The sequence below is a fragment of the Protopterus annectens genome, chromosome 6.part0, assembly GCF_019279795.1.
Source record: "Protopterus annectens isolate FY-2018-M chromosome 6.part0, PAN1.0, whole genome shotgun sequence".
NCBI lineage: Eukaryota > Metazoa > Chordata > Ceratodontiformes > Protopteridae > Protopterus > Protopterus annectens.
Genome location: NC_056737.1, coordinates 627,446,625 through 627,473,310, shown reverse-complemented (window position 1 = coordinate 627,473,310; position 26,686 = coordinate 627,446,625). Strand labels below are relative to the sequence as shown.

The 26,686-nt window shown below is 41.4% G+C and overlaps 1 protein-coding gene across 2 annotated transcripts in view; it reads right to left on the bottom strand.

Annotated features, from left to right (window-relative positions):
• ATL1 (atlastin GTPase 1) overlaps nucleotides 1–26,686 on the bottom strand; it is a 903,853-nt gene that overhangs the window by 193,154 nt on the left and 684,013 nt on the right. For both annotated transcript variants that reach the window (XM_044074302.1, XM_044074301.1), the window contains exon 9: nucleotides 11,565–11,692. In XM_044074302.1, coding sequence (XP_043930237.1) covers nucleotides 11,565–11,692 — 128 coding nt within the window. The remainder of the gene's footprint in view (nucleotides 1–11,564; nucleotides 11,693–26,686) is intronic.

Genomic DNA, 26,686 nt, shown 5'->3' with positions numbered 1-26,686 from the left:
CAGTATTAAAGAAACGACAAATGATGTTGAAGGGCATATGAATTTTATAAATTTTACATAAAGTTTTGTATAATTGTTTTGTAGGAGTAAAAAGTATTTTAAGGGAATACATGTATGAGTAGTAAGTTGCTGATTTAGCTAGAAAGAGTTTTCAGTAGTTTTAATTGTTTGATTGTTTAACTATTGGCTGTGTCACATGTTTTTTTTAATAATATAAAAGATGTGGTAGTTTTGAAGGTATACATACCGAAGACGGGTTTATACCCAAAAGCTCTGTGAGTTGTGAATAAACTCGTTAACTAATTTTTAACTCTCTGTGTGTTCGTATTTTTGGAGTTTTTTTTGTTTTAGTCCATGGAGATTTCAGCCAGTTTGTTTATCCGCTGCTGGATTTACTAGCCCTGCTTCATTTTTCAGTTAATTTCAGTGTCTTATTTTTACTCAGGTGTTGTGTTTCTAATTTTGTTAGCTTACTGTATTTTACTTTTCATTATATTTTCTTTCTACTGCTGCATTATATAATGTTTGTTTTACATAATCATGCACTATTTCATATCCAGGGTTACACCTGAAAATGGACTTCACCTCTATGTGCCTTTCCTAGCTGATATCTTTAAATTTGTAAATATTTCCCAACAACAATACCCACTTCCTAAGTATTCTTACTTTTTTTTTTAACGTGTTAAGCTGGTAAGTGGGCTAGTCAAAGGACCATTTTTAGCCATGATCTAGTCTATAAAAAGACAAGACAAATAAAACGGAATCGTCATTTGAATACCAAATCAATAGTCAAGACATATAGTACACCATTTTGTTACAATTGCAAAGCAGTGCATTAACAATTGGCACAGCTATTACAATGTAGCTCTCAACACAGTAACACTTGACACAGCTAATGCAATGTAGTTCAGACACACTAATGTAACAGTTAAAATTGTCATAACAGAATAGACATTGTTTATAAACATATCCGGAGAGACACTGGTTAAAGCATAACAAATTGTTACAGATAAAATACCACTCTTTACAGACTAAGTAACGCAGAACTATATACAACATGCAGATCAAGCTGAATTCTGTTACACAGAGTGGATGAGGTGGGACTTTCCTTTGTTGGCTGCTTCCTTGTTATCCACTGCTAGAACATATTGCACTTTGTTACACGGCTATGTAAAGTGCAGTTGTGTAAGAAAGTACAGTTGTATAAAATCATACCATAACAGTAGAGGTCCTTTTCACTGTTACACTATTCTTCACAGTAGAGATCTCCTACCAAAGATAACCCAACATCCAATCAGTAGACCAAAGCCTTTAGATCTTGTATGCGCCTTATGTTCCCCCATACAGGACGTAGGGCATAAAGGTGATGTTCGGACATAGTTACTCAGAACTGAATTGCATCAGAAGACAACCGACTCCATAGGATAAAAGAGGCTATACACACCCTGAACGAGAAAATGGAGATGGACAAGGAAGACCCTCAGCCAGGAGGAGGACCAAAAGAAAAAAGAGGGTTGGAGGGAGGAGCGAATACTGCAACAGTGAAGAAAAGGATATCTACTGTTATGGTAAGACTTTATACAACTGTACTATGTCCTTCTATATCAATGTTGCAGTATTCTTCACAGTAGGGACAGTAAAAAAGCATAAGAAAAGGACTGAGAGGTGGAAAGCTGGGAAGAGCCCTCAACAAGCCCATGCAGAATGGCTTGAGCAAAACCTACTCTGGCCCTAGAAACCATATCCAATTTATAATGCTTAGTAAAGGTATGCACTGAAGACCAAGCAGCAGCTTCAAGGATGGAACTGATGTCCAAACCCTTGAAAAAAGCACCAAAAGAGGCAACAGCTCTAGAGGAGTGAGTTCTAATGGAAGTAGACTGACATTTGCCATGAAAAGAATAACCGAAGGAAATGGCCTTAGATATCCAGGAGGAGATGGTTTGTTTAGAAACAGCTAAACCGACATCCAAGGATGAAAAGAAAAAAAAACTGGTCAGACTTACGAATGGCCTTAGTTCTGAGCTGTCTGGGCAAATTCAAGGTATGTAGGACCCTCTCACTAGCAGACTGAGGAGAATGAAAAAAAGGAAGGGCGTTATACTGCCTAATTCAAAGACAATGTATTAACCACATTGGGCATCAAACGATTGGTATGAAGGGACACCCTGTTCCTGTGAAAAAAACAAAAAAAGTAGGGATGGCCATAAGGCCCTGAAGCTCAGAAACCCTCCAAGCAGAAGTAAGAGCAAGTAATAAGACAGTCTTCTATGTACAGTATTGCAGAGAATCTGAACTTGAAGGCTCAAAAGCTTGGACAGTTTTTCTAAAACAAAACTAAGTTTGCAAAGAGGAGGAATAGGCTTCCTTGGAGGACTAAGGTGCAGGATGCTTTTATGAAACTGTTTGACCTCAAAGTGAGAAGCCAAAGGAGGATTCAAGGACAGACAGGCAGAAATAGTTGACAAACAGGCCTTTACAGATAAATAGGCAAAGCCAAACTGGAGCAACACACACATGAGAACTAGACGGACTCACCACTGAAAAAGGATCCTGGTTATTAGTATGGTACCACATAGAAAATCTCTTCCATTTGGAAATAAAACATTCTCTGGTTGTAGTTTTTTTTTGTCTCCTGTAAAACCCTGAGCATGTCCTCAGAAAATAGGTGCCTAAAAGGGATCAAAACCATATCACCCACAGTGTCAGTTTAAGAGTAGACAAGTGAGGATGGATGAGGGACCTCTTGTCCTGTGTGAGGAGGTCCAACTATTAAGGTAGCTTTTAATGAATGCCCCTGGCCAGATGCATTAAGAGGAGGAATCAATGCTGTCTTGGCCAAGAGGGAGTCACTAACAAGATTTTTAAGGGTTTCCAGCTGAATCTTCTGCAGGACTCTTGGAAGTAGGGGTAAGAGGCTGAAAGCACAGAGAAACATCCCATTCCAGGGAAAAGAAAGGTTGTCTGTCTTCCATGCCTGATGGCATGGCACACTGGAATGGATAATAGGGAGTTGCCTGTTCAGAGGGCAGACAAAAAGATCTACCTGAGGAATATTCTACTGATGGACTATGTCCAGAAACACTTCTCTGTGAAACATCCATTCATGAGCCTGTGTTTTGGACCTGTTCAAAGCGTCTACCACTAGATTGTGCTCTGAAGGAATATACACTGCCTGAAGAGTTAACTGATAACTGACAGCCAGATTCTAGGCCTGAAGAGACAACCTGTAGAGAAGGTATGACTTTGTGCCAGCCCCCCTCCCCCCACCTGTTGACATACCACAGCACTGCGGTGTTGTCCATGTAAACCTGCAGAGGCCTGGAGAGACCATGTGGTGAAAAGCATAAAGGACCAGAATCAGAGGCCTCATCTCTTTGATGTTGATATGGTCTGACTTCTGAAAGGGGGGGGGGGGTCAAAAACCTTGAACTTTCAAATAACCACAAGAAGCCCCCCACCCCCATGTCTGAAGCATCGGTGAACAGTTCTTGAGAAGGAACTGGAGCTTAAAATGGTAGGCCTGGGTTGAGGGAAAGTTGCTGAGTCCACCACTCAAATTCCTGCTTCAGAGAAGGAAGCAGAGACACACTGAAATCCAGACGGTGGCAATGCTGAAGCCAAACTGACTTGAGGTACCATTGAAGCTTCTGCATTTTCACTCTGGCAGAAGGAAGCATTGGAATAGAAGAGGCCATGACTCCCAGGGCTCAAAGAAACTCTCTAGCTGGAACAGCATGCAGCAGAAGAAGAGACTGAAAGAAAGCTATCAATGACAAAACTTTGGAGGTGGAAGAGAGGCCAACATTGGCACTGTCTGAATCCTGCAACCCAGATACACGATACGAAGAAGGAGTTAGAACAGACTTTTGAAAGTTGACTGCGAACTCCAGACTTTGGAGGAGTTATGGTTAACTCCAGATCCTGTATCAACCGGGAGAAGGAGTCTGAAGCAACATGTTGTCTAGATAAGGAAAAATCTGAATGCCTTGGAAACTGCAAAAGGCAATCACTGGAGCTAGGCATTTTGTGAATACCCTTGGAGCAGTAAAGAAGCCAAAGAGCAAAGAAGAGAACTGAAAATAAGAGAAAGAAGCAGAAAAACATAAAAACTTCCTGAAAAGCAGGTGAATAGGAATATGAAGGTAAGCATCCTTCAGATCCAATGGCACCAGAAAAGCCTGGGGTAGTACAAGAGAAAACAGGGTTTGAAGAGTAAGCATCCAAAAAGAAGGAACCTTGAGAAAGGTGTTGAGCAAGAAGAGATCCAGAATAAGCCTCCAAGTGCCCTCTTTTTGAGGGACCAGGAACATTTGAAGTAAAATCCTTTTCCTACTTGTGAAGGAAGGACAGGTTGAAAAGGTCCCTGGTCCACCAGGGATCCAAGGACCTCTGAGAAATGAGGAAGCTGTTCCAGAGGAAGTTAGGGAATACTTAAAAAAGGAGGGAGACACTACTTAACCATGAAGTAACTAAAATGGATGATAGACTCCAAGAGTCCGAAATGATGATATGCTAGTTTGGAAGATAGGGGGGAGAGAAGGGATAAGGGAACCTGGCCGAGGGGTAGGGGGCAACATGTGAAAGAGAAGCAGGCTTGTTAGATAAAGGAGGATTCTGAGCCACAGGAGCCTGAGAAGATAGTTTCTCTGGAACTTAGGAATAGGGAACACAAAAATATATTTAAGAACCTGCAAAGCTTTACTTTTTTCCTGAACAGACTTAAACATACCAGCAGCAACAGTCCCAAAGAGATTTTTACTAACCAAAGCAGCATCCAGCAACTTGGCCTTAATATCTTCAGATAAAGACTGCATGCGATGGCCCAAAAAGCCAAAGCAGAAGCAGTATAAACCTGCTTACCAATTCTCTGATTGCCCTACTATCTTTAACTGAAAGCAGAAGCTTGGAAAAGGGAAAAGTTTAGAAGACTTGTTAGAGGAGACTGACACCACAGCAAGATCAGCAGAAGGACACTTAAATAAGAATAGACAGTCCTCAAGAACCTTATAGAACCCGTCAAGTTTCTTTGGAGCAGGAAGATGAGAATCACAAGACTTAGAGGCTGCTACAAAGGTGTCTAACAAAGCAGCTAACACAGGAGGTACTGCAGAAGGTTTAGAAGTGCCCACCTGAAACACCTCATAATACCTTTTCTGGATATCACACACTTGAGAAGAATCACACCTAAAAATGTTCCATTATTCTAGCTATAGTGTCTCCAAAAGACAATTCCTCAAAAGAGGACTCAGGACTAATGGACTCTTCTTCATCAGAACCAAAAGCCCAAGGCAAAGGCATCTGGAAAAAGTAACAAGTCCATTCGGAAGGAGCTGAAGTCTAAGGGGGAGTAAGCACAGAAACCCCTTGGGGAGACTTCAGGACCATTACAGTGGTCATGAGTAAACTCCTGCCATTCCTGTTGAGGATCCTCAGGATGTATTGCTTAGTCTCCTGCATTTTCTAGTTAGGGATATCAGACCTAATAAACACTGGAGGTTTCCGATCCTCAACGATATTCTGTAAAAGTAGCCGAAACCTCTTCCCTGACAAGAATCTGTAGAATACCTGTACAGCCCTCCGAGATAATGAACCGCAGTTCCTTGTTGATGTCTGGAGCAGATGCCTGCAAAGCCTCAGATGACGTGTGAAAGGAAGGATCCAAGCTGGCCTCCAACAGGGTCACTGCAGAGGAATTTGATGTAGGCACCAGACGGAATACACAGCTATCACCCACTTCTACAGAAATGTCCAGTGGAGGGTGGACCACAAAAGGATCTATCTGACATTTTATGGCCTTCTTACTTAACAGTACCTTGGGGTTAGAAGATTCTGCCATGCTACCCTGGGCTAAGAGTTTACGCCTGTGATTCATGAGATAGATGGCCAGGGAAGACAACCAGCTTCTAAGAATCTTAGGCACAATGCTTTACAAATGATACAGGACATGTGGTTGTGGGCAGCACCCACACAAAAAAGACACTGTGATAATACTTATGGAGAATCTGCCTCCCACGCTGACATTTTCCCTTCTTGGATGACAAGAATTCTAGGTTACCAAAAAAAGAACAAGACCAAAAGAAAAAAAAAAGACCCCAATGGGGTACTTATCTGACGGCTATGGGCAATGATGGCGTTCAGACTGGCAGCAAAATGTTCTAGGTAACTGTATCCGTATGTCATCTTTATGCCCTACGTACTGTACAGGAAGCATATGTATGCCGTATAGCGCATACAAGATCTAAAGGCTTTAGTACACTGGCTGGACATTGGGCTATCCTTGGCAGAAGACCCCTACTCTGAAGAACACTGAAACAGTAATATAGAAGGACATCTTACTATAACAGTAGCTACTTACTTATCACATTGTAGTATTTCTCACATACGGATATTCTGCCGAAAATTACCATATGTCTGGCCAGCATAACAAAGCTTTGGGTGCTTTCAGGTGCCATAAATTAGATGTATATCCTACATCCGAAATGTAAGGTACGTAATTGATGTATGAGCATCAAATCCTCAGAACTGAATTGCCCTAGGAGGACTGCAGTAGCAAATGAGGAAAAAAGAAAGATAGTATATGTAGATCCAGAATAAAGGAAAGAATACCCCTCGGCCAGATGGAGAAGACAAAAACAAAATAGGAGAATGAGGGAGGGACAGAGTACCGCAACAATGATAAGTAGGACATCTACTGTTAAGGTGAGTTATTAAACAAATGTACTATGTCCTTCCTGATGCACTGCAGCAGTATTCCATAAAATGGGGAGAGTACTGGCGCTACTGTAAAATATGGGAGGTGGAGGAAGAAGGAACTGAGGAACCCTTCAAAAACCCAGGAAGCATGGACCTGACACAACTTGCTCTGGCCTTAGAAATCACATCCAACTTATAGTGCTTAAAAAAAGAATGCAGAAAAAAACAAGCAGCATCCTTAAACAAAGCTCCAAAAGAGGCAACCACTCTAGTAAAATGAGCACAAAGCTGTTTGCCAGGAAAAGTTTAACAAAAGGAAATGGCTTTAGAAATTCATAAAGAAATGGTTTGCTTAGAAACTGCTAAAACCCAATTTCTTGTCCTGAAAAGAAACAAGAAGTTACTCTGTAACTTGTCTAAATATTATCTGTGCTGTCTATGCAAATCCAAGGAATGAAAAATACAGTCACTACTATTTTGAGGAGAAGGAAAGGAGGGAAGGAAGGTGGATTGTCTGAATCAATGACACATCACTGAGCACTTTAGGCAAAAAGAAGGATTGGTCGTAAGAGATACCTTGTCCCTTTGAAAAAATGGAAAAAGAAGAACTGCCATAAGGGCCTGAAGTTCAGAGACCCTGTTGGCAGAAGTCAGAGCCACCAACATGACAGTTTTCGGGTCTATATAATATTTTCGAAAGTTTCAAACATCGAACACCATATGAGCGATGTTTGAAATTTCGAAAATATAATAAAAAAATAAAAATAAATAATTATACTTACCTAAGCGCTGTAGGCAGGGAGGCAAGCCCCTCTGCACCCCCCACACCCCCGCTACTTAAATATTCCTAATCCAAGATCGCACTGAATTGAAGTAAAGGGAAAATATTCCCTATGACGATTTCCATGTTACATGCGCGGCGTTTCGACCAACCGGGTTCGCTCAATACACGTTCACCGTTTACAATTTTCGATCACGCGATAGGAACCCCAGTTTTCTAGGTACAGAGTTTTAAAGTGGAAAAGGCTGCTGGTTCAAAAAGTGGCTGAGTCAATTTTTCAAGAACAAAGAAGGTGAGATGGGTTTTCTTGGAGGCCTAAAATGAAGGATGCCAGTTTTTAACTGTTTAACCTCACATCTAGAGGAAAATGGTGGTTCCAGATGCAGACATGAAGAACTGGTTGACAAATGAGCCTTAACAGAAGAGAATGCTAGACCTGAATTCACACAAATAAGAAAGAACAGTAGAAATACCCACTAAAAGAGGGTCCTGTTCGTTACTTTGACACCAACAAGATATTTTTTCCACTTCACAAATTAAGCTTTTCTAAAACAGGGTTTTCTGTTCTCTTGCAAAACCTTTAGCACATTGTCAGAAAACTGGTCCCTTAAAAGAATAAAAACCCTGTCACTCTGTAAATCAAATCTAGGAGGAGAAGATGAGGATATATTACACAGCCATTGGCCTGCATGAGTAGATCCATCCTGTGGGGTAAGTTGTGATGACTGCCCCTGGCCAGTTAAAAAGAAGGGGAAAGCAATGCTGTCTGGGGCAAAAGGGAGTCACAAGCAAGATTTTGGGCCAATCTTCTGTAGGACCTTTAGCACCAGAGGAAGAGGTGGGGCATGCATACTGGAACATCCCTTTCAAAGAAAAAGACATGACATACTATTTCAAAGTCAGAGGACTTGGCAATCTGGAACAGAACATGGGAAGTCTTCTGAGGGCAGGCAAAAAGATCTATCTAAGGAGTACCCCCACCAATGGTAAATGTCCTGGAAACCTTCCCTGTGAAGCATCCAATCATGAGGATTTGCCCTGGATCTGCTCAAGTTGTCTGCCACAACATTGTGTTCTGATGGAATATAGGTCGCTGAAGAATCAACTGATGGCGGATGGCAAAATCCCATGCTTAGATGGCTATTTTGCAAAGACAATAAGGCTTTGTTCCTTGCTGTTTGTTGATGCATCACATGACAATGTTGTCTGTGAAAACCCTGAGTGGACCTGGAATCCAAAGGTAACAAAGATCTTGAAGTGCCAAAATAAGAGCTTTAATTTCCTTGATGTTTATACTGTTACCTCCTGTGGTGACCAGCCCCTGGATCCTGATGTAGTCAGAACAGGCTCCCCAGGGTAGGTCTGAAGCATTTGGAAGCATCTCTTGAGTGAGAGAGTACCTGAAAGGAAACACCTGCATTCTGAGATATCTCTGAGATCCACTATAGAAATTCCTTCTTTAGGAAATGCAACAGAGGAATGGGAAAGTCCAGAGGGTGACAGTGCTGCAGCCAAATTGTCTTCAGATACCACTGGAACGTCCTCATATGAAGTCCAGCAAAAGGAACCATGGAAGCCATGAACTCCAGGGCTATTAGAAACTCTTTTGCTGAGAACTCTTGTAAAGAAAGAAGAGACTGAAAGAAAGCTGTCAAAGGGAAGAAAAGCCATCATAGTAAGGGTCAGAATCCTGCACCCCAAGAAAGTTTGGTCCTGAGAAAGAGTCAGAATTGACTTCTTGTGAATGAGATTGAATCCCACACTATGAATTCTAGGTCCTGAAGAAGAATCTGGGGCAGAAGGTCACTCAGATAGGAAACATCTGAACACCATGGAGCCTACAAAAGGCTATGACTGGGTCTAGACATTTTGTAAAAACCCTTGATGCTGTAGAAAGAACAAAATGCAAAGCAGAGAACTGATAATGTAAGGTAGAGACACATAAATGTAAATACTTTCAGAACACAGGGTGTATAGGAATTTGTAGACAGGCATCCTTCAGGTCCAGAGATACCAGAAAAACCTACAGGAGAGCAGACTGACAAATCCTAAGGAGGGTTCGAAGCTATAAGGACTTTAAAAAGACCTTGTGCGAATCTTGCCACTTTTTAGGGGTGTTTAGCAACAGGAGACACATGCCTTGTTTTTTGCTTTTTCGTTACAGTCATATCAACTCCATCAAACCTTAGAGATTCTGAAACCTGCCTTACTTCTATAAATGAACCTGGTAAGTCTTCCCTTTCAAGGATCTGTAGAATCCCCCTAGGCTCTTCAGAAATTACCAGTCTTTGTTCCCAGTTCTCATCTGCAATAGATGTCAGCTCAGCCAGAGGACATGCAAACGGCATTCCTTGTGTTGGCCTCCAATGGGGTCATGACAAAGGAGCAGGCAGCAGAACAAGATGGTCCTCAAGCTTTTTATCTTATTCTGCAGAGACGTCTGGCAGAGGCTGGACAGCAGAAGTCTCGGGTAGTAACTTCATTTTCAAAGGTGGCTGGAAATCCTGGTTGGCAGATTCAAAAACCATTCTCCATTGAGTAAGTAACTTCAACTGCTAATTTCTAAATAAAAAGGGAAGAAACATGGCTGCATAGGGTCTTAGGAACAAATGCTGGTAAGTATTACACAGTTTGTGGTTGTGATCTGCAATGAAACAAAAAAGAATATTCTTTTGTCTATCCTTATGGGGAATCTGTCTCCCATATTAAAATTTCCCCTTTCTGAATGACTTGTACCTTCAGTAAAACAAGCAATGAAAAAAAGAAAGCGTCCCCAATGGGGTACTTACCTGCCCTAAGCTCGAATAACAGCATGAGACAAATGATTTACAAACTGAATTCAAAACACCGTGTTTGGACTGGAAGTAAAGACGTTCTGAGAATTTCACACTCGTATTTCCCTTATGTACCTTACACCTCAGTTGTAGGGCAATATGTCTGATGTACAGCACTTGGAAGAGCCCAAGGCTTTGGGATGCTGACCAGATATACAGTTATCCTCAGCAGGATATTTCCTATTGTAAGGCATGCTGCAACATGTCTAGGTACAAAGTTTACAGTATGTAAAGTTGATCATCATCTGCATTGCCTTTGATCTGATTTAATCAATGAAGTTCTGGTTCCTTATGCATAGAAGTATGTTTAAGTTAAGACCTGCAACACTTATGTAAAAACTGATATACTATATAAGCCCAGCCTGTATCTCTTGAAACATGTGCACACATTCTTCTTAATGGTAACACTTGTCAAAATTATTTGTAGTGAAATGAATAGTTAAAAAGCATGGATAGCTTAAACAATGATACACTGAAAAAATAGTATTACCACTACTGCAAAATAGATATGCACATTGCAGAATAAGGTTGAACAATACAGACTAGTATTTCAAGTGGCAAAGAACATTTTTGGGCTTGCTTGGGTTATAATAACAAAGGTATCTCCTGTCCTGTAAAGGACTGAATTCCAGGATGTTACTGATATTTTCTTGGCCTATTACAACTGAGTTACTGGAACTACCAAAGCAAAGAAACTCGTGAACTGAAGAATTAGAAAGAGTGACATAGTCCCAGAATATCTTTACATATTTTGGCTCCTGACCTTGAGAGATTTTACAGGTCAGCATTCGGATGTTGAATCAATGTTCCATATCATTTGAAGAAAGTCACAGAGTACCTGTACACACTGCAAGTACTACTTTAGCAACAATTATGTTTTGCATTTGATAAAACTGACTGCAGCAATCCACTGATGAGCACTTTCTGTAAGTTATCATACGGTGACTGCCACACACACTGTAAACAAAAAATACATTATTTCCCAGGTGTTATCTGTACATACCGTTCGGCAGTTATGTTCAGCAGCACATAACCCATTTGAAAATGATGCCAAGAAATATAATGTAAGATAATACATCCTAATATGAAGGCTAGTTTCTCCACTGGTTATCAGACTTTTTAATAGGTAAACTCATGTGATATAAAAAAAAAGTAAAATAGAGATGTTAATTTATGAAATCTATCAAGCATGATCCCATCATTCAGTAGACTTGCATAAAAAATATGTATCCCTGTTAAATGAAATGTATTACCTTAAAGTATTCAACAAGGCCTCGGCATGTAATTTTATTTCCATTAATTTCTTTGACATCCAGACTTTCTGGACCAAGGATCCAAGGAATTAATACTTTCAAGTGTGTAGTGAATTGTTCATCTATTTCTAAAAATAAAAAGAAACTTTTTACAAAATATTCATACAAATGATCACATGACACTTACTCCTTACACTTTTTCATTCATCTTCCCCATCACATAACACATACTGCATTATCAGTACTACATAGCACAATATGATAATTTCTACTTATTTAAGCTGATGGTTTAAAGATCTTTTATGACAAATGAAATGCATTTATCTCACTGTTCAATATAATAAAATATGTAGACAACAATCCCGAAAGCAAAATATTAATGGCAGTCAATAAAATAGCATAACTGGTCAACAGTATACTGCAGAGATTAGCTTAAAAACAGTACTACTCAAATCACTTTGCAGGTAATGGTGCATATTAAGGGAAAGGTTCTATGGCTATTACAAGCTACAGTAAAATATATAAAAATGATACAAAGATCTTGTTGGGGGAACCATGAGACAGAGGTGAACTACATCAGTAGATAGTTACCATTAACCAAGAGACCTTTACACCATTATATATGAAGGACCTCAAATCTTTACACCGTTTTACAGACAGTGGGTAGGACTAACAATATACTATGGTTCTTGTGAAGAGATATAACTTAACAGGATTAGGGAGGTGGTATTGGTGCACTTAGACTTCAGGTATAGAAACGAGTGACCAGTTTTACTCAGTTCCTAGTAGAAATGCTCTTGATTTTTGAAAATCAGTACTCAGACTCCCTGACCACTTATAAATACCTTCTACTGCTTTGCGTGTAGTATCACTTTTGTTTCAGTTGCTCTTTCAATACAGATAAGCAATGCATCTTACTGATATTACAGCATCACTTACAAATCTTCAGTCTTTGGAGACTAAACTACATGCAGAGCTCTACTACACATTCAACTATTTCAAGACAATCTCTGACATCTTAAAATTTTATCTTAACTAGTCCAGTGGTGCTGGATCAATGCATCTGCTCAAACTACCAGTGTCCCTTGTTAAGATAACTGTATGTGCTCTAGAAGATCCTGTTGGGATAGGAAGTAGCAAATATCAGAGCGCTTCACTGTGTACCTTGGGGTGGGACTGGATGTGGAGAGACATTAAGTGTTGGCGTCTTTGATGGTGACTATAAGCCTCTCTGTAATGAATAGTAAGACTGGATACCATAAGGGAGGAGGTGCCTGAATTGACATACATGCCTGACCTTTACTTAGTCTGCTGCAGGCAAATAACTTCTGATTTAGTGGAGAAGAGTTGGCATAGAAAACAAAAAAAGCCTCCTCCCACAGCGGGCCAAATAGCCCTTTACAGGACAGTGAATTCGTTTTAATGAGCAATGGGCCTTCATGCCTCTAGCATGAGGTCAGTGGAGGCAAGACCAAAACAAAAAAAATCTTTTATATATTGTTCTGAGATAAGGCTGTGCATTCTACATGATGCTATGTAATACAGAGCAGCTCAGGAAACGTGGTGAAAGATGACAGATGATAATGATAAGCTAAAACTAAAGACTAAAACCAAAAATGGCAGTCAAAAAGCAGAAAAGAAAAAATATCCGTGTTGAGGGGGACAGAGCACAAAATAAACAAAGGGCTAAGTATTTTATTTGTACCAAATAATTGTTTCATCTTTACCAGATAGCAGTTCATCAGAACAAAAATTAAATCCAGTAACAGTGCACGTGTCATAACACACCAACTGACTGACAAACCACATTCATTCCAAATGAAAATAAATAAAAAAAAATCAGAAAAAAGTTCACTTCAATGGTGATAGAATTACTGTATCCCAAATATTTAAATGTTAAAATACTACTATGGATAATATTCTAAGTAAACATACCTACAAAAGTGTCATATACCTGGAATTAGAAATATTATAGCCTACTTGCCCTTAAATTCAACATGCTAATTATGGAGATATTATTCAAGCCTGGAGAGGGACCCGGTGTCTGTTTTGAGCTGCCACTACAGCTCTCTGTTTTCAATCTTGGTTTTCCAAGGTCCTCTCCTAATGTTTAATTGCATTTGTTCCAAAACAAATCATCTAAAAGAGCTAGACTCACATAATTTAGTATTAAATAAAGAGCATTTGTCTCAATATGGTCTGATTTTTGAGAAGATGGTTGAAAAAAGATCTGAGGGATTTGAACAAATGTAAACAACATGATTATAATAATTTAGATGATAATGAGAAAAATCTATTAGAAGAGGTGTTTAAAAACAAACTCCTCAGAATTATGAAAGCAGATAAGGGAGAGGGTATTGTTATTATGGACAATGTGGACTATGAAGCACACATTAACTTGTTAAATGACCCAGACAAGTATGTAACTGTTTCTAAGTGTGAGATCAATGTTGCATATGCCAAGATAGATTTTATCTTAGGAGATCATCTTATGTAAGAGCTTATAGATAAATCTGCATTTGATTTTTTGTACATAGACTACACTTTTATTCCAGCCATCTTTGGTATACCTACAGTCCCCAAGTCAATCTAAACTACTACAAAATCCAAATAAATTAATAGTATTTTCACCACCAGAACAGCAATCAAATTACTGTGATTTAAAAACACTACCATTCAGTAATAATAACAGAATTGAGCTAGTGCAAAACACAAAACAATTGGGAATAATAACTGACCATAGTTAAAGATATGATAAGCACATCCAATATGCAGTCATAAAAAGCTGTAAGCTAGGTCTTCTTTAAAATGTCAAACTGTTTCTTTCAGAACATGCACATAAGACCATAGCTCACACCTGTCTACTCCCTAGTCTCCTAAATTACTCGTCTGTTTTGAACAATACACAGTTCTCTCAGCTAGACAGACAGGAATAATTATATAATAAGATTGCAAAGTTTACAAGTAACCACACTAACCAAACACACTATTGTCTTGTGCTTCAGTCCCTTAACTAGCTGGAACTACCTTCTCTATTCGCCTTTACTCAGATTAAGACTTCCAAAACAGACACTGTAGCCGACAGATGTCTTGCCATCAGCCAGTAATTAAACTAGTACATACCTCACACAGAACAGCATTCAATCAATCAACACTTAGTGCATTCTCAAAAGTCTAAAAATCATAATGGTGACTGCATATACTCTGTATATATTGCTAAAATGAGGAACTCTACTGTAGATCAGAGCATGCGTATGTACCTTTAAGAAGCATTTCCAGATGTAGCACGTGCATATAAATACTGAGCACATATATGCAGCAGTGCCATTTTGAGAACAGCCTAACATGTATGTGTGTGATAGCCTGTTTATAAGTTTAAGTTACAAAGCCTCATTTCTGATGTGTTTGTGTGTAATAAAACCACTTGAATAGAACCCACAAATGTTTGTCTGCTTTATCCTGACTAGACAAGTGACATCTACCCCAACAAATATCAGAAATATTGCATCTCATCTACATTTTAAAATCTCATTGAAAACATACATGTGAACAAAACAAACTTACATGTGCAACAACCCCATTACTAAGTCCTTCTTATTCTAATGTTATCACATTTATAAGTGAAATCTCACTGAAATCGTACCTGTTAATACAGTTCAGCTGTCGTACTAATGCCATTACTAAGCGTATTCCTCATATAGCCAAATCAAATTGGTCATAAAAAATCCTCATGCTTCATCTCTTATTGACAGCTCTCAAGTATAACTGCTTGGATAAAATATGCCTATACCTCACCTGCTTTCTGTGTACCAAAAGTTCAGTGTATTTAAGTACATAAACTGTATTAATGCTTTGTAAATGTGTGACCTTAACATTCTGTAAATACTATACAGTGTACTTAAATTGTAAGTACCTCAGTATTACATAGTACATGTTTACAGTTTGCTCATGCTAACTACCAGTGCAACAGTACGCAATGTAGAGCTTTTTTCCCTGGGCCTCTGATGGAAAGGGTTTTTGTTTTGACTTTCCTGGTAACCAAAGGCAAATAAATTAACTCACAATTGGAAATTAATGAACATATATATATATATATATATATATATATATAGCAATACAAAAATTTGGATAATAAAGTTATTTCATAGTGCCTTCTCTGAAGGTTGGGCGTCGGGCTGGCAACTCGGCCCCATAAAAATCTACTGCCAATCATTAGCGGACTGGAGTTCCGCTGTGGCGACCCCTAACCTGAAAAAAGCCTAAAAGACAAACATAGTGTTTTATTTCCGTCCATTGTTTTTATTACCTGCTTTTTAACAGTCATGCATGTTACTATTGATAATATTTTCTTTAATTTAATTCTAAACCTTGTGATAAGAAACTAATTGTCAAAGCTATAGTCAGATCCAGGTAATTTTTGCTGACTAGTATAAAGTTTTTACATCTCTGACAGCAAAGTATAAAGTCAGTCTGAGTTTTGTAGCAGCTATTTGGTAATATCCATGTGTAAATGTGTCTCTTAGTCTGTTTGCTATGACCAGTGAATTATCTAAGCAGAATTTTATTATTCTGTAACCCAATTCATTTAATATTTCCAGGCCAAACTTGCCTGTTAGTTCACTTGCACTTTGACTATTAACTTTAGCACTTTGACTATTAACTTTAGCATTCCAATTACCTATGCTGAATGTAGTATCTTTTTATTTTTGGAAGGTGCTGCAGATTCTCATAAAACTAGTGCATTTTCACCACTTTAGCATTTTTATATGGAGAATAAACATGTATCGCTGCAATGTTTAATGGCTTGCCTTGGAGTTTGATGCAGATCATTCTGTCGTTCTTTTTTTTTTTTTTTTGGAGTTGTAACAGTGCACTGCTTTTGACACCCTGGTTTCTCCACATGTTCATTATTAGATCTCTGTTGCAATAGCATAAGCTGTATGGGTTATATCCTGCCCATGATATGACAATTGGACTACATCCAAATCTTCAAGGCACATTCCATGCCCGAACTGCTGAAGCTTGAGGACAGCCATATAAAGTTAGTGGTTTCATGAGAATCTTCTGTAGTCAGGTCGGCTTCCTCACTGCCTTAGCTGCTGCTGACTGACTTTGCTGTGGCCAAATAGGTAGCTTGGACTGTTCATTGTTTTCTGTCAGTCCCACTGGCATTGCTCCTGAAGAGGCTGTTAAGGACTGGGAGTTAGCCATGTCCTCTGCAGCTTTTGGGCTATCCTCATCAGGAAAGGGAGAGCACAGTTCTCAATCTTAGAGGAGGGAGTGAATGATCTTTACTGCTATGCTGACAGAGTTTCTGATTCCTGGTGAAGATCCCCATCCCTGTGTTTGTCATTTGTTAACGGGTATCCTAGAACAAGAAAGCAGAATGTTAGGCATATACCTTATGGATAGAGAGGCCAGGCTGGGCTTTCCAAAGGCTTATTTCAAGCCTTTAATTCTTTAACCTTCTGATTCATCACTGAGTTTTAAAAGAAAAAAAAAAATCTTTCTTTCTTCAGACCTCCCCCCCCCCCATCAGAAGTTATTCTTTTCTGAAACTATAGCCAGAATGAAAAAAATTGTTTCAATGTGACATTCCAGTATCACAGCAATTATATTATTATTTATCACAGCTGGATTTCTGGATTTTCCCAAGCCTGCTGCTGTTTCTCCTGTACTACCAACTTTAGAAGATGTTTTCTTGACAGCATGTTGCATGCATGACAGTCAATCTCCTAACCCTAAAAGTATGATAGATTTTGTTAGGTCCCTCAGACCCACACATCTATTTTTTAATTCCAAATCAAACCCTGCAGTTATTTCTTTGGCAAAACCTTGTGTTGCCAAGCATCTTGCAAATGCTAACCCTATTATCTTCTGACAGTAAAGAACAGATCTTGATAGATTTGAGAAGAAACTGGGTTCTTCTTCTAATTTAGCCTTCAGAATTCTGAATTATTGGATCATATGTCAAAATACCTACTTGCTTCTTTTGAAAATATGAGAAAATTAACTGCTAACATCCCTTCTTCAGAGATTAAAGCATCTCTGAAGTCTTTAATAAGTTCTATTTCTCAGGTAAGCAAACTGTTCTTATTACTATGCTGATGCCAAATACAGAGTGGCTACTAGTGACCAATAAATAGAAGTTATGTACCTACCATAACGTTCCATGTTAGTTGTCTTCTTCTCGCCTTCTTTCTTGCTGGATGGGTTTGGAGCCGAACCTCGGCTCCGACTCGGCCACTCTAAAAGCTCGAGAGCTAGTTCCACCGGCTCGAGGATCCTCTTTTATCCCACAATGCTAGGCGGTAATACCTCAGATCTCGTTTGTAAGCTAAGCCCAGCTAGGAAAAATCCAGAAACTGGAAAAAGGGTAACCCACCTCTATAGAGTGACAGAAAGAAGGTGACCTAAAACCTGACGAGGGAATATATATATATTACAGTATATATATATATATATATATATATATATACATATATATATATATACAAATAGAGGTGGTAGGAAAAAAAGGTCACAATCAAACTCCTCTAGGTCTGTCCAGGCTAGGGGGAAGGAAGGTGGGACGCAAGAAAGATGGCGAGAAGAAGACAACTAACATGGAACGTTATGGTAGGTACATAACTTCTATATGTTAAGTTGTCTATCTCGCCTTCATTCTTGCTGGATGGGACCGCATCCCTAGCACCTTGTCCCGGGTGGCCTATCGGAACAGACTCTTGAGTACAGTGGAACCAAAGTTGGCTCTGTGTCCAGAAGCTAAGTCCAACTTATAGTGAGAAATGAAAGTATGGGGAGAAGCCCAAGTAGCTGCAGCACAAATCGAGTCAATAGGCAGCCTGTCTTGGAAAGCTATGGATGTAGCCAAATCTCTAGTTGAATGAGCCCTAGGTTTGTTTGGTAACTGTTGATGCCTGATCTCATATACAAAAGAAATCAAAGTAGTAAGCCATATGGAGAGAGTTACTTTCGAAACTGGAAGGCCCTTTCTGCCTTCTGCATAAGAAACAAATAGCTGATCAGACTTTCTAACTTGTTTGGTCCTGTCTAAGTAATACCTTAATTGTCGATGAACATCTAACCAATGTAATTTTTGTTCTGACCTGTTGGAATAGTTAGAAAAGAACACAGGAAGGTCAATGGTTTGACTTAGGTTTGCCGGAGAGGCTACTTTAGGTAAGAAGGATGGGTTGGTACATAAGGATACCCTATCCTTATGAAACAAAAGGTAAGGGGATCGACTACGGAGTGCATGAAGTTCAGAGACTCTTCTAGCAGAAGTAACGGCTACCAAAAAGAGTGTTTTCCAGGATAGCAATTTCATTGAACACGAAGCCGCAGGTTCAAAAGGGGGAAGAATCAAAGATGTCAGAACCAAGTTAAGGTCCCAAGAAGGAGGAGGATTTCTAATAGGAGGCTTGAGGAGAAAAACTCCTTTCAAAAAGGCTTTGCAAAGTTTGTGAGACATGATGGCAGACTCTGAGATTCCAACATGAAAGTTAGATATGGCTGCCAGTTGGACCTTAAGTGTAGAAGGAGACGAACCTGAGTGGAAAAGTTCGGCTAAGAAATCAAGGACTGATTGAATAGAAGCAGTGAACGGGTCTATGTCCCTTCCCTGCGCCCAATAGGAAAAACGTTTCCACTTACTAAGATACATCTTCCGAGTGGAGGTTTTATGAGAAGCTATTAAAATATCTCGAACTGAGTGAGGTATTAGAGGAAGCCTGGCTAGGGTTGGCATTGGAGGAACCATGCAGTGAGGTTCAGAGAGGGGAGGGAGCGATGTAACTGACCCGACTGATGGGTCAAAAGATCTGGAACTGGGTCCAGATGCCAGGGTTGCTCCAACAGAAAACGGTGTAGAAATGGGAACCAAACCTGTCGAGGCCAGTATGGAGCAATGAGGATCATGGAAGCTTTCTGAGCGATGGCTTTCTGTATCAATTGAGAAATCAGTGGGAAGGGAGGAAAGGCATACAGAAGTCCCCGGGGCCAATCTTGGACTACAGCGTCTCTGCTGGGATGGCCTGGTTGGGGAAAGAGAGTGAAATAATTTTCGCACTTGCTGTTTTGGGGAGTAGCAAAAAGGTCGCAGCAAGGCCGGCCCCACTTTAGAAAAACTTTCTCCAACACTGAATTTTTCAGAGACCACTCGTGAGGCATGAGAATAGCTCTGCTCAATTTGTCCGCAATGACATTGGACTTCCCGGGAATGTGCGTTGCTATCAGAAACCGCTGAGAAGAAATCGCCCATTGCCACAGTCTGAGTGCCTCTCGACATAGGGGGTAGGATCTGGTTCTGCCTTGTTTGTTGATGTACCACACTACAGACATGTTGTCTGTCTGAATTGCTATCGTTCCTATCGGAAGAGAGTCTTGAAGGGCCTGCAATGCTAAAAGCACTGCTCTCATCTCTAGAACATTTATATGCAAGTGGCGTTCGTAAGGTTGCCATGTGCCCTAGACCGTCCTGCCCTGATAATGCCCCCCCACCCGATCAGGGAGGCGTCCGTTGTCAGAGTAGCAACCGGAGGGGGAGGAACAAAGGGTCTTCCTAGGAAGAGCTGGGGGGATGTAATCCACCAAGAAAGGTGATTCCTGCATGATTGAGTTATCACAATGGAGTGGGACATCGGAAGTTGTTGGTATGACCATTGTGTGAAGAGCATCCATTGTAAGATTCTCATGTGTAATCTGGCTAATGGAAGAAGAGGGATAGCAGCCGCCATTATCCCCAGTACCTTCAGGGCCAGTCGGGCTTTGATTTTGTTGCTGTGGAGGAGAAGAGAGACTTGTTTGTGTATGTCTGCTATCCTCTGGTCTGTGAGTCTGGCTGACATGCTGACTGTGTCTAGATTTGCGCCTATGAAGGTAATAGCACGACAAGGCGACAAAACAGACTTTTCGCAATTTATTGAGATACCTAGCTTTCGACGTGTGAAAAGTGTAGTCCCTGGCAAGTAGCAGAAGATGCTTGGTGGGGGCTGTAAGGAGCCAGTCGTCTAAGTATGGAAACACCTGGAATCCTTGACGTCTCAGATGAGAGGCGACCACTGCCATGCATTTGGTAAACACCCGGGGGGCTGTGGTGAGTCCAAAGGGCAGGGCTCTGAATTGAAAATGACTGGTTCCCAGCCTGAAGCGGAGAAATCTCCTGGAGCGTCTGTTCATTTTTATATGGTAGTATGCATCCTGGAGGTCTATAGAGCACATCCAGTTGTCCTTCCCCAATAGGGGTAGGATAGACTGCAGCGTGACCATCCGAAATTTTGTTTTCTTGACGGACTTGTTCAAGTTGCTGAGATCCAAAATGGGTCTCCAGTCCCCTGTTTTCTTTGGAACCAAAAAGAATTTGGAGTAGATTCCGGATCCTTGCTGGTCTGCTGGAACTGATTGAATGGCTCTTTTTGCAAGCAACTTTGATATTTCTAACGCTGCTTGCTCCCTTTGAGTGGGTCGAACGTCTGGAAGGGATTGTTTTGGAATGTGAAAGAATGGGATCGAATAGCCTTCGGAAATGATAGACTGTACCCACTTGACTTGAGTTAGGGATTGCCAGGCTTCTGGGTACAGTGATAATCTTCCCCCGACTGCCTCCGAAGGTGGACAGTCGGGCAACACCTCAGGGATGCTGAAAGGGCTTGTCATAAAAGGTTTCTCGACTGCCCTGATTCTGCGGACCCCCCCCTGCCTCTAGGGCGGCGTCTACCATTATTGTTCCCCCCTCTGCCTCTAGAGGGGAACCGACTCTGTGCGTCAGGCAAAGCTCCTTGAGATTGTTTGCGGAACCACATCTTTCCCCCCTTCTGGCCCTTGGGGTAAGGCCTAGAAGGAGTAGAAAAACGGACTCTCACGGCAGAGAGAGTTTTGCCATCAGTCTCGCACCTTGTCAGGGTTTCTTTCACTTGAGGACCAAAGAGGGACGATCCATCAAACGGGGAGTTAGTGAAAGACATCTTGAAAGGGTCCGCAAAATTGCATAGCTGCATCCAGGCATGCCGGCGTAAGGCCACACCTGTACCTGTGGCTCTGCTCGCTCCATCAGCCGCATATGAAAGGAGGCGCATGGAGGAGTTAGCTATCGAATTGAGGGTAGCCAGCTGAGAGTTCATCTTATCCTGAAAACCCGCAGCTGTTGGATCCTTTAACATCTCACTCGCTTCCTTGATCAAGTCTCTCTGAAGACGAGTGAAATGACAGAGGTAGTTCAGCGAACGCATAGAAAAGGTCGCTGACGAGAACATCCGCTTCCCGTACCTGTCCATAGTCCTAGATTCCTTGTTAGGAGGATGGACGGGCACTGAAGGATCAGCTAGTTCCTTCTTGGTGGCAGCAGCCACCACCATAGCATCCACAGAGACTCCTTTGGTCAAAAATTGTTTGTCTGCTGGGGACGTAATACACTTTGAAGGTCTCCTGGGGGTGGGGTCCACAGAGTCAGGAGCCGTCCAGGCCTTTTTTGCTACACATGCATGAGGGGGGTCAAAGGGAGGGGACACCCAGGAGGTGGAAGGGCGAGAGCCGAACGCCTCAAGATACACAGATTCATCCTCTGAAGGGTTGAGGGCTGGCCAATTCCCCCTCTGTTTTAAGATCTCCAGGATGTCTGCAAAGGAGACATCTTCAGAGGGGGAACGGGGGGAACCTTCAGAATCCTCTAAATCCGTGTCAGAGGTGACAGACTCAGGTGAGTCAATGTGCTTCCTCTTGCACTTTCTCTTCCTAGGGGGCTCTCCTGCCAGTTCAGGAGAGGCCTCGGAAGAGGAGGAGATCCCCACTGGGGGCTCTTGAGGAGCTGGCTCTCTGCGATCCGGGATGAGGGAGTGAGCAGAAATTACCTGAGGCACTGTGGAGGGAGGGGCGGACGGAGCCGACTGTGGAGTTGAACCAGGTTCTAACACACTCCGCATGACCTCGAAGGCACCCCTGTCAGGCAGAGCCAGAGGTTTCCGCTCCGAAAAGCTGAAAACCTCCCCCGGCACCGACAGTGATGGCTCCGAGGCCGATGTCGGAGCCGAACTCACCAACGCCGAAGCACCGAGAGGAAGAGTGGGGTCGGACAAGGGTCCGATGCCACTCACCCCCTCGGAGCAGACGAGGGAAGTCCGGCGCCGAGATTCCTCCAACGAAGAAATCGGAGCAGGCGACGGTGCCGAAGAAAACTGTATCGGCTCCGACGCCGCCACAGTCTCGGGTCTAAAACGCCCCGGCTCCGAACTCAAAGGAGTCGGAGGAAGAACATTTTGAGTAATAGGGTTAACCATCGACTGATGAGTCGGGCTCTGAAGCATCTGGGCCAGTGCCTCGGACTTAAGAAGTCGACTCACCACCCTCTGAAGGTCATGATCTGAAAGTCTCGATGACATAGAGGAGTGAGACCTATGGCTCCATTCAGACAGCAAGGGAGATGCTGGAGCCGAATGAACGGAGCCAATAGACGGTGACCTAGACCTTTTCCTAGTTGTCGGTTCCGATAACCTTATCGGAGCCGACTCAGTGATGTCTAACACCTCGGCTCCGGCCGGAGCCGAGGAAACAGAAGAAATACGTGTTCGAGCCCCATCGGCTCCGGCCGGAGCCGATGTTGGAACAGACTTCGAAGCCCCAGGTGACGACTCAGAAGCTGGAGCCGATGACCTGGTAGGCTTCGAGGGTTTGCCTGAAGATAGAGTCGGGGGACCCTCAGGCTTCAATAAGCCTCGTAAAATAGGCTTATTTTTTCTTTCCTGCAGGACTCTAGGGCTGAAGCCATGGCAAACAGCACAAGAGTCCTGCAGGTGCAAAGGTAAATATAAGGAAAAACTAAGTTAAAGGGGTTTTAAATAAGTTTTAGATTGCTCGAAACAAACTAACCTGAAGCCGGTTGGAACAATGCACCTCGATCGCTGTAGCGGCAAATGAGATCTGAGGTATTACCACCTAGCATTGTGGGATAAAAGGGGAGCCTCGAGCCAGTGGAACTAGCTCTCGAGCTTTTAGAGTGGCCGAGTCTCCAGCAAGAATGAAGGCGAGATAGACAACTTAACATTAAGGTTTGCTTGGTTACATTCACAGAATTTACAAGAATTCTCCCTTAGAGAAGCACCGTTTGTCCTCTTTGGCTGAGGTGCTTAAAAGATTTGATGAAAGAGGCAAGCTAATTCAAAAGGCCGTGCAGATTTTCAACTCTCCTTTCCAAAGTTAAATATGATCTCTTCCTCCACTTCAGGATCCTTTTACAGGGAGCAAAAAAGAGGAGCCTCAGCAAGGTTCAGACAACCAGAAATTTAAAAAGCAATGGAAAGAAGGCTCAAAAAAAGAGAGAAGCCTCCCAGTGCCATGGACAGTTTAAAAATGCAGATGGACTATATGCCCCTCAGGTGTTTCCCCCTATCCACCCTGGAAACCCGTTAAATATTTCCATATGTTGCAGGCTTCATTTTCCTCAGTGACATCAGATAACCTCAGACAAGTGGGCTCTAAGAATTATTCAAAAAGATTATACTTTGGTAGTGGAAGTTCCTTCCTCCTTTTCAAGGGATTTCTTTCTCACTCCTGAAACAAAAATTCTCTGTTTGGGCGGGGTCATAAAACCAGCTCCTCTATAACAAACAGGGAAAGGATTTTACGCAATAATTTTTCTAGTGAAGAAGGAACTTGGAGGCAAATTCCAGACATTTCTTTTGTAAACCTTTACATCAAAGTCCCGAAGTTTAAGATGCTTTTCTGTTATCCCCTCTTCCTGTGTCTCAGTTTTTTGGTAATAATAGACTTAACAGATACTTATCATCACATCTTAATCTTCAAATACTTCAGACATTTTTTAAGATTTTCTGTGTTTAACTTACAGATACCAGTGTTATGTCTTATGCTTTGGGCTGTCTATACCTCCAAGAGTGTTTACAAAGTGTCTGATACTGGTAATAGCTCTTCTCAGGTTGTATTGCATTCACATTTCCATATATAGATGTGGGCCTTATTTCTGCAGCCTCTTTTTCAAAATGTCAGGAATACTTGGCCTGGTTAAAAGGACTTTCTTCTCAGTCTAGGGTTAAATGTAAACCTACAGAAATCTTATCTCATTCCTTATCACAGGACAGTGTTTCTGGGCTGCCTTTTGAATGCATCCCTCAGGAGGGCTTTTATTCCTCAAGACAAAGCAGACTTTTACAATGAACAGTTCCTGAATTTCTCCATGCCGTCTCTGACCTCAGTTAGGGAATATCTCAGGATTCTGGGTTTCATGGCCTCTACAATTATCATGCTTCTTCTGGCCAGACTTCACATGACAAAAATACAGTGGTTTCTCAAATCTGTATGGACCCATCATCAGCACCCACTTTCTTTTCAGATTCCAGTGTTGGGGTTTGTCAAAAGGGAGTTACTTTGGTGGGTGTAGCAGTTATCTCTCAACTCAGGTCTCCCCTTCTCCTTTCCAGATCCTACTCAGTCTGTAAGCATATATGTCTCAAGACTTTGCTTGGGTGTACCGTGTCCAAAGGAGTGAACATTCAGAGCCTGTGGAAAAAAACAGGATATACTAGAACACATAAATATCAATGAAATGATGACAGTAATAAATGCTCTCTAATTTCTAAATCATCAGAGTTGAGGGACGCTGCTAGTAATCACAGTGATGTGATACCTAAAAAGGGGGAAGCAGACCATACACCCCCTTCCCGACTAGTTATAACAACCTGAAAACTAGCAACTGAGCTCAGTCTTTCCCTTCAGGCTACCCGTATTCCATCCAGCAAAACATTATTGCAAACAAGCTGAGAAGGAACAGGGCAGACCCTCATCAATGGGAAATTAACCCGGAAGTCTTCAAGGAATTAATCCAGTTGTGGGGAACTCCTCATATAGATTTGTTGGCTTTGATTCATAATTGACTGTTAAAAGAAAATCTGTTTCAGAATTCCTTGCAAACAGACCTGGAAGACAGGTGCCTTCTATTCCCATTGACAGGAATGTTGCTGTATGCCTTTCTACCTTCTCCAATGATTTCTGGGGCCATTCAAAAGATTCAGAAGAACTTGCCAAAGATAATTGTGATGACTTTTGGTCCAGGCAAACTCTCTTTTTTTGAAAATCGCCAAGGGCAATTACGTCAAGTTTCCAGACAGATTGGACTTACTCACACAAGGCAGGACTTGTTTGCTATACCCCAACCTGAAACATCTTCAACTGACTACCTGGATGACTGAGTTTCAATACCATTTAAGCATTTTTTTTCTGAGGACATGCATCAGGTATTAATGGAGGCTAAGAAACTTGCTACTAGAAAATCATATATGGGTGAGTGGAAAAATGTTCTAGCTGGTGCCAAACTAAAAACAGAATCCCTTGTAAAGACCAGATGTCTGTAGTTCTTCAATACTTGCGTGAGCTTTTGGATTTTCTTATTCTTCTATCAACATTCACCTCTTGGTCATGTCTGCTTTACTGCCCTTTTTACCCACTGTCAAGTTAAACAGTTTTTGAAAGGGGTTCCGCATATCCCTCCACCTAGAAGACAGGTGGCTCCTTCTTGGGATCTCAGTTTTCTTTTAGAGAAACTTACATTTTTTTTTTATTTGAAATAGCACATAAGGATGAACAGAAGTTCTTAACTTGGAAAAAGTTCTACACATTGATCTGATCTCTTCAAGATGAGTATCTGACTTACAAGCTGTTGTGGTGAGTCAGCTTTGTCTCATTTTGCATAAAGATAGGATATCCTTGAGGACAGATGCTTATTTTATGCCTAAAGTGGTTTGAGAGTTTACTTTGGGTCAAAGTATTGTCAGGGTGTGGATATTTTTATTTACCTTAGTTCCTACATATTCATAAAATTGAGGGCTCTAGCCTCCTTTCTCTGAGGCAGGAAAGCTCTGTGGATTTGACGCCCTAGCCATTGACTTGATATGGCACTCCTTGGGACCTTCAGTTCTTAGGGCACATGGATGATGCCCTAAAGCTATGGATGCTGGCCAGTTGTTATATCCTTGGCAGGCTATAATCCACACAACTTAGGCTACTACAACAGTGATCTAGTTAAAAATTACTTTTAACTTGCACAACTGTATTTTCTTCTGCAACATTCTTGTCTACAGTAGAGGATCTGATAATTATCTAATGTAAGATTACTCATT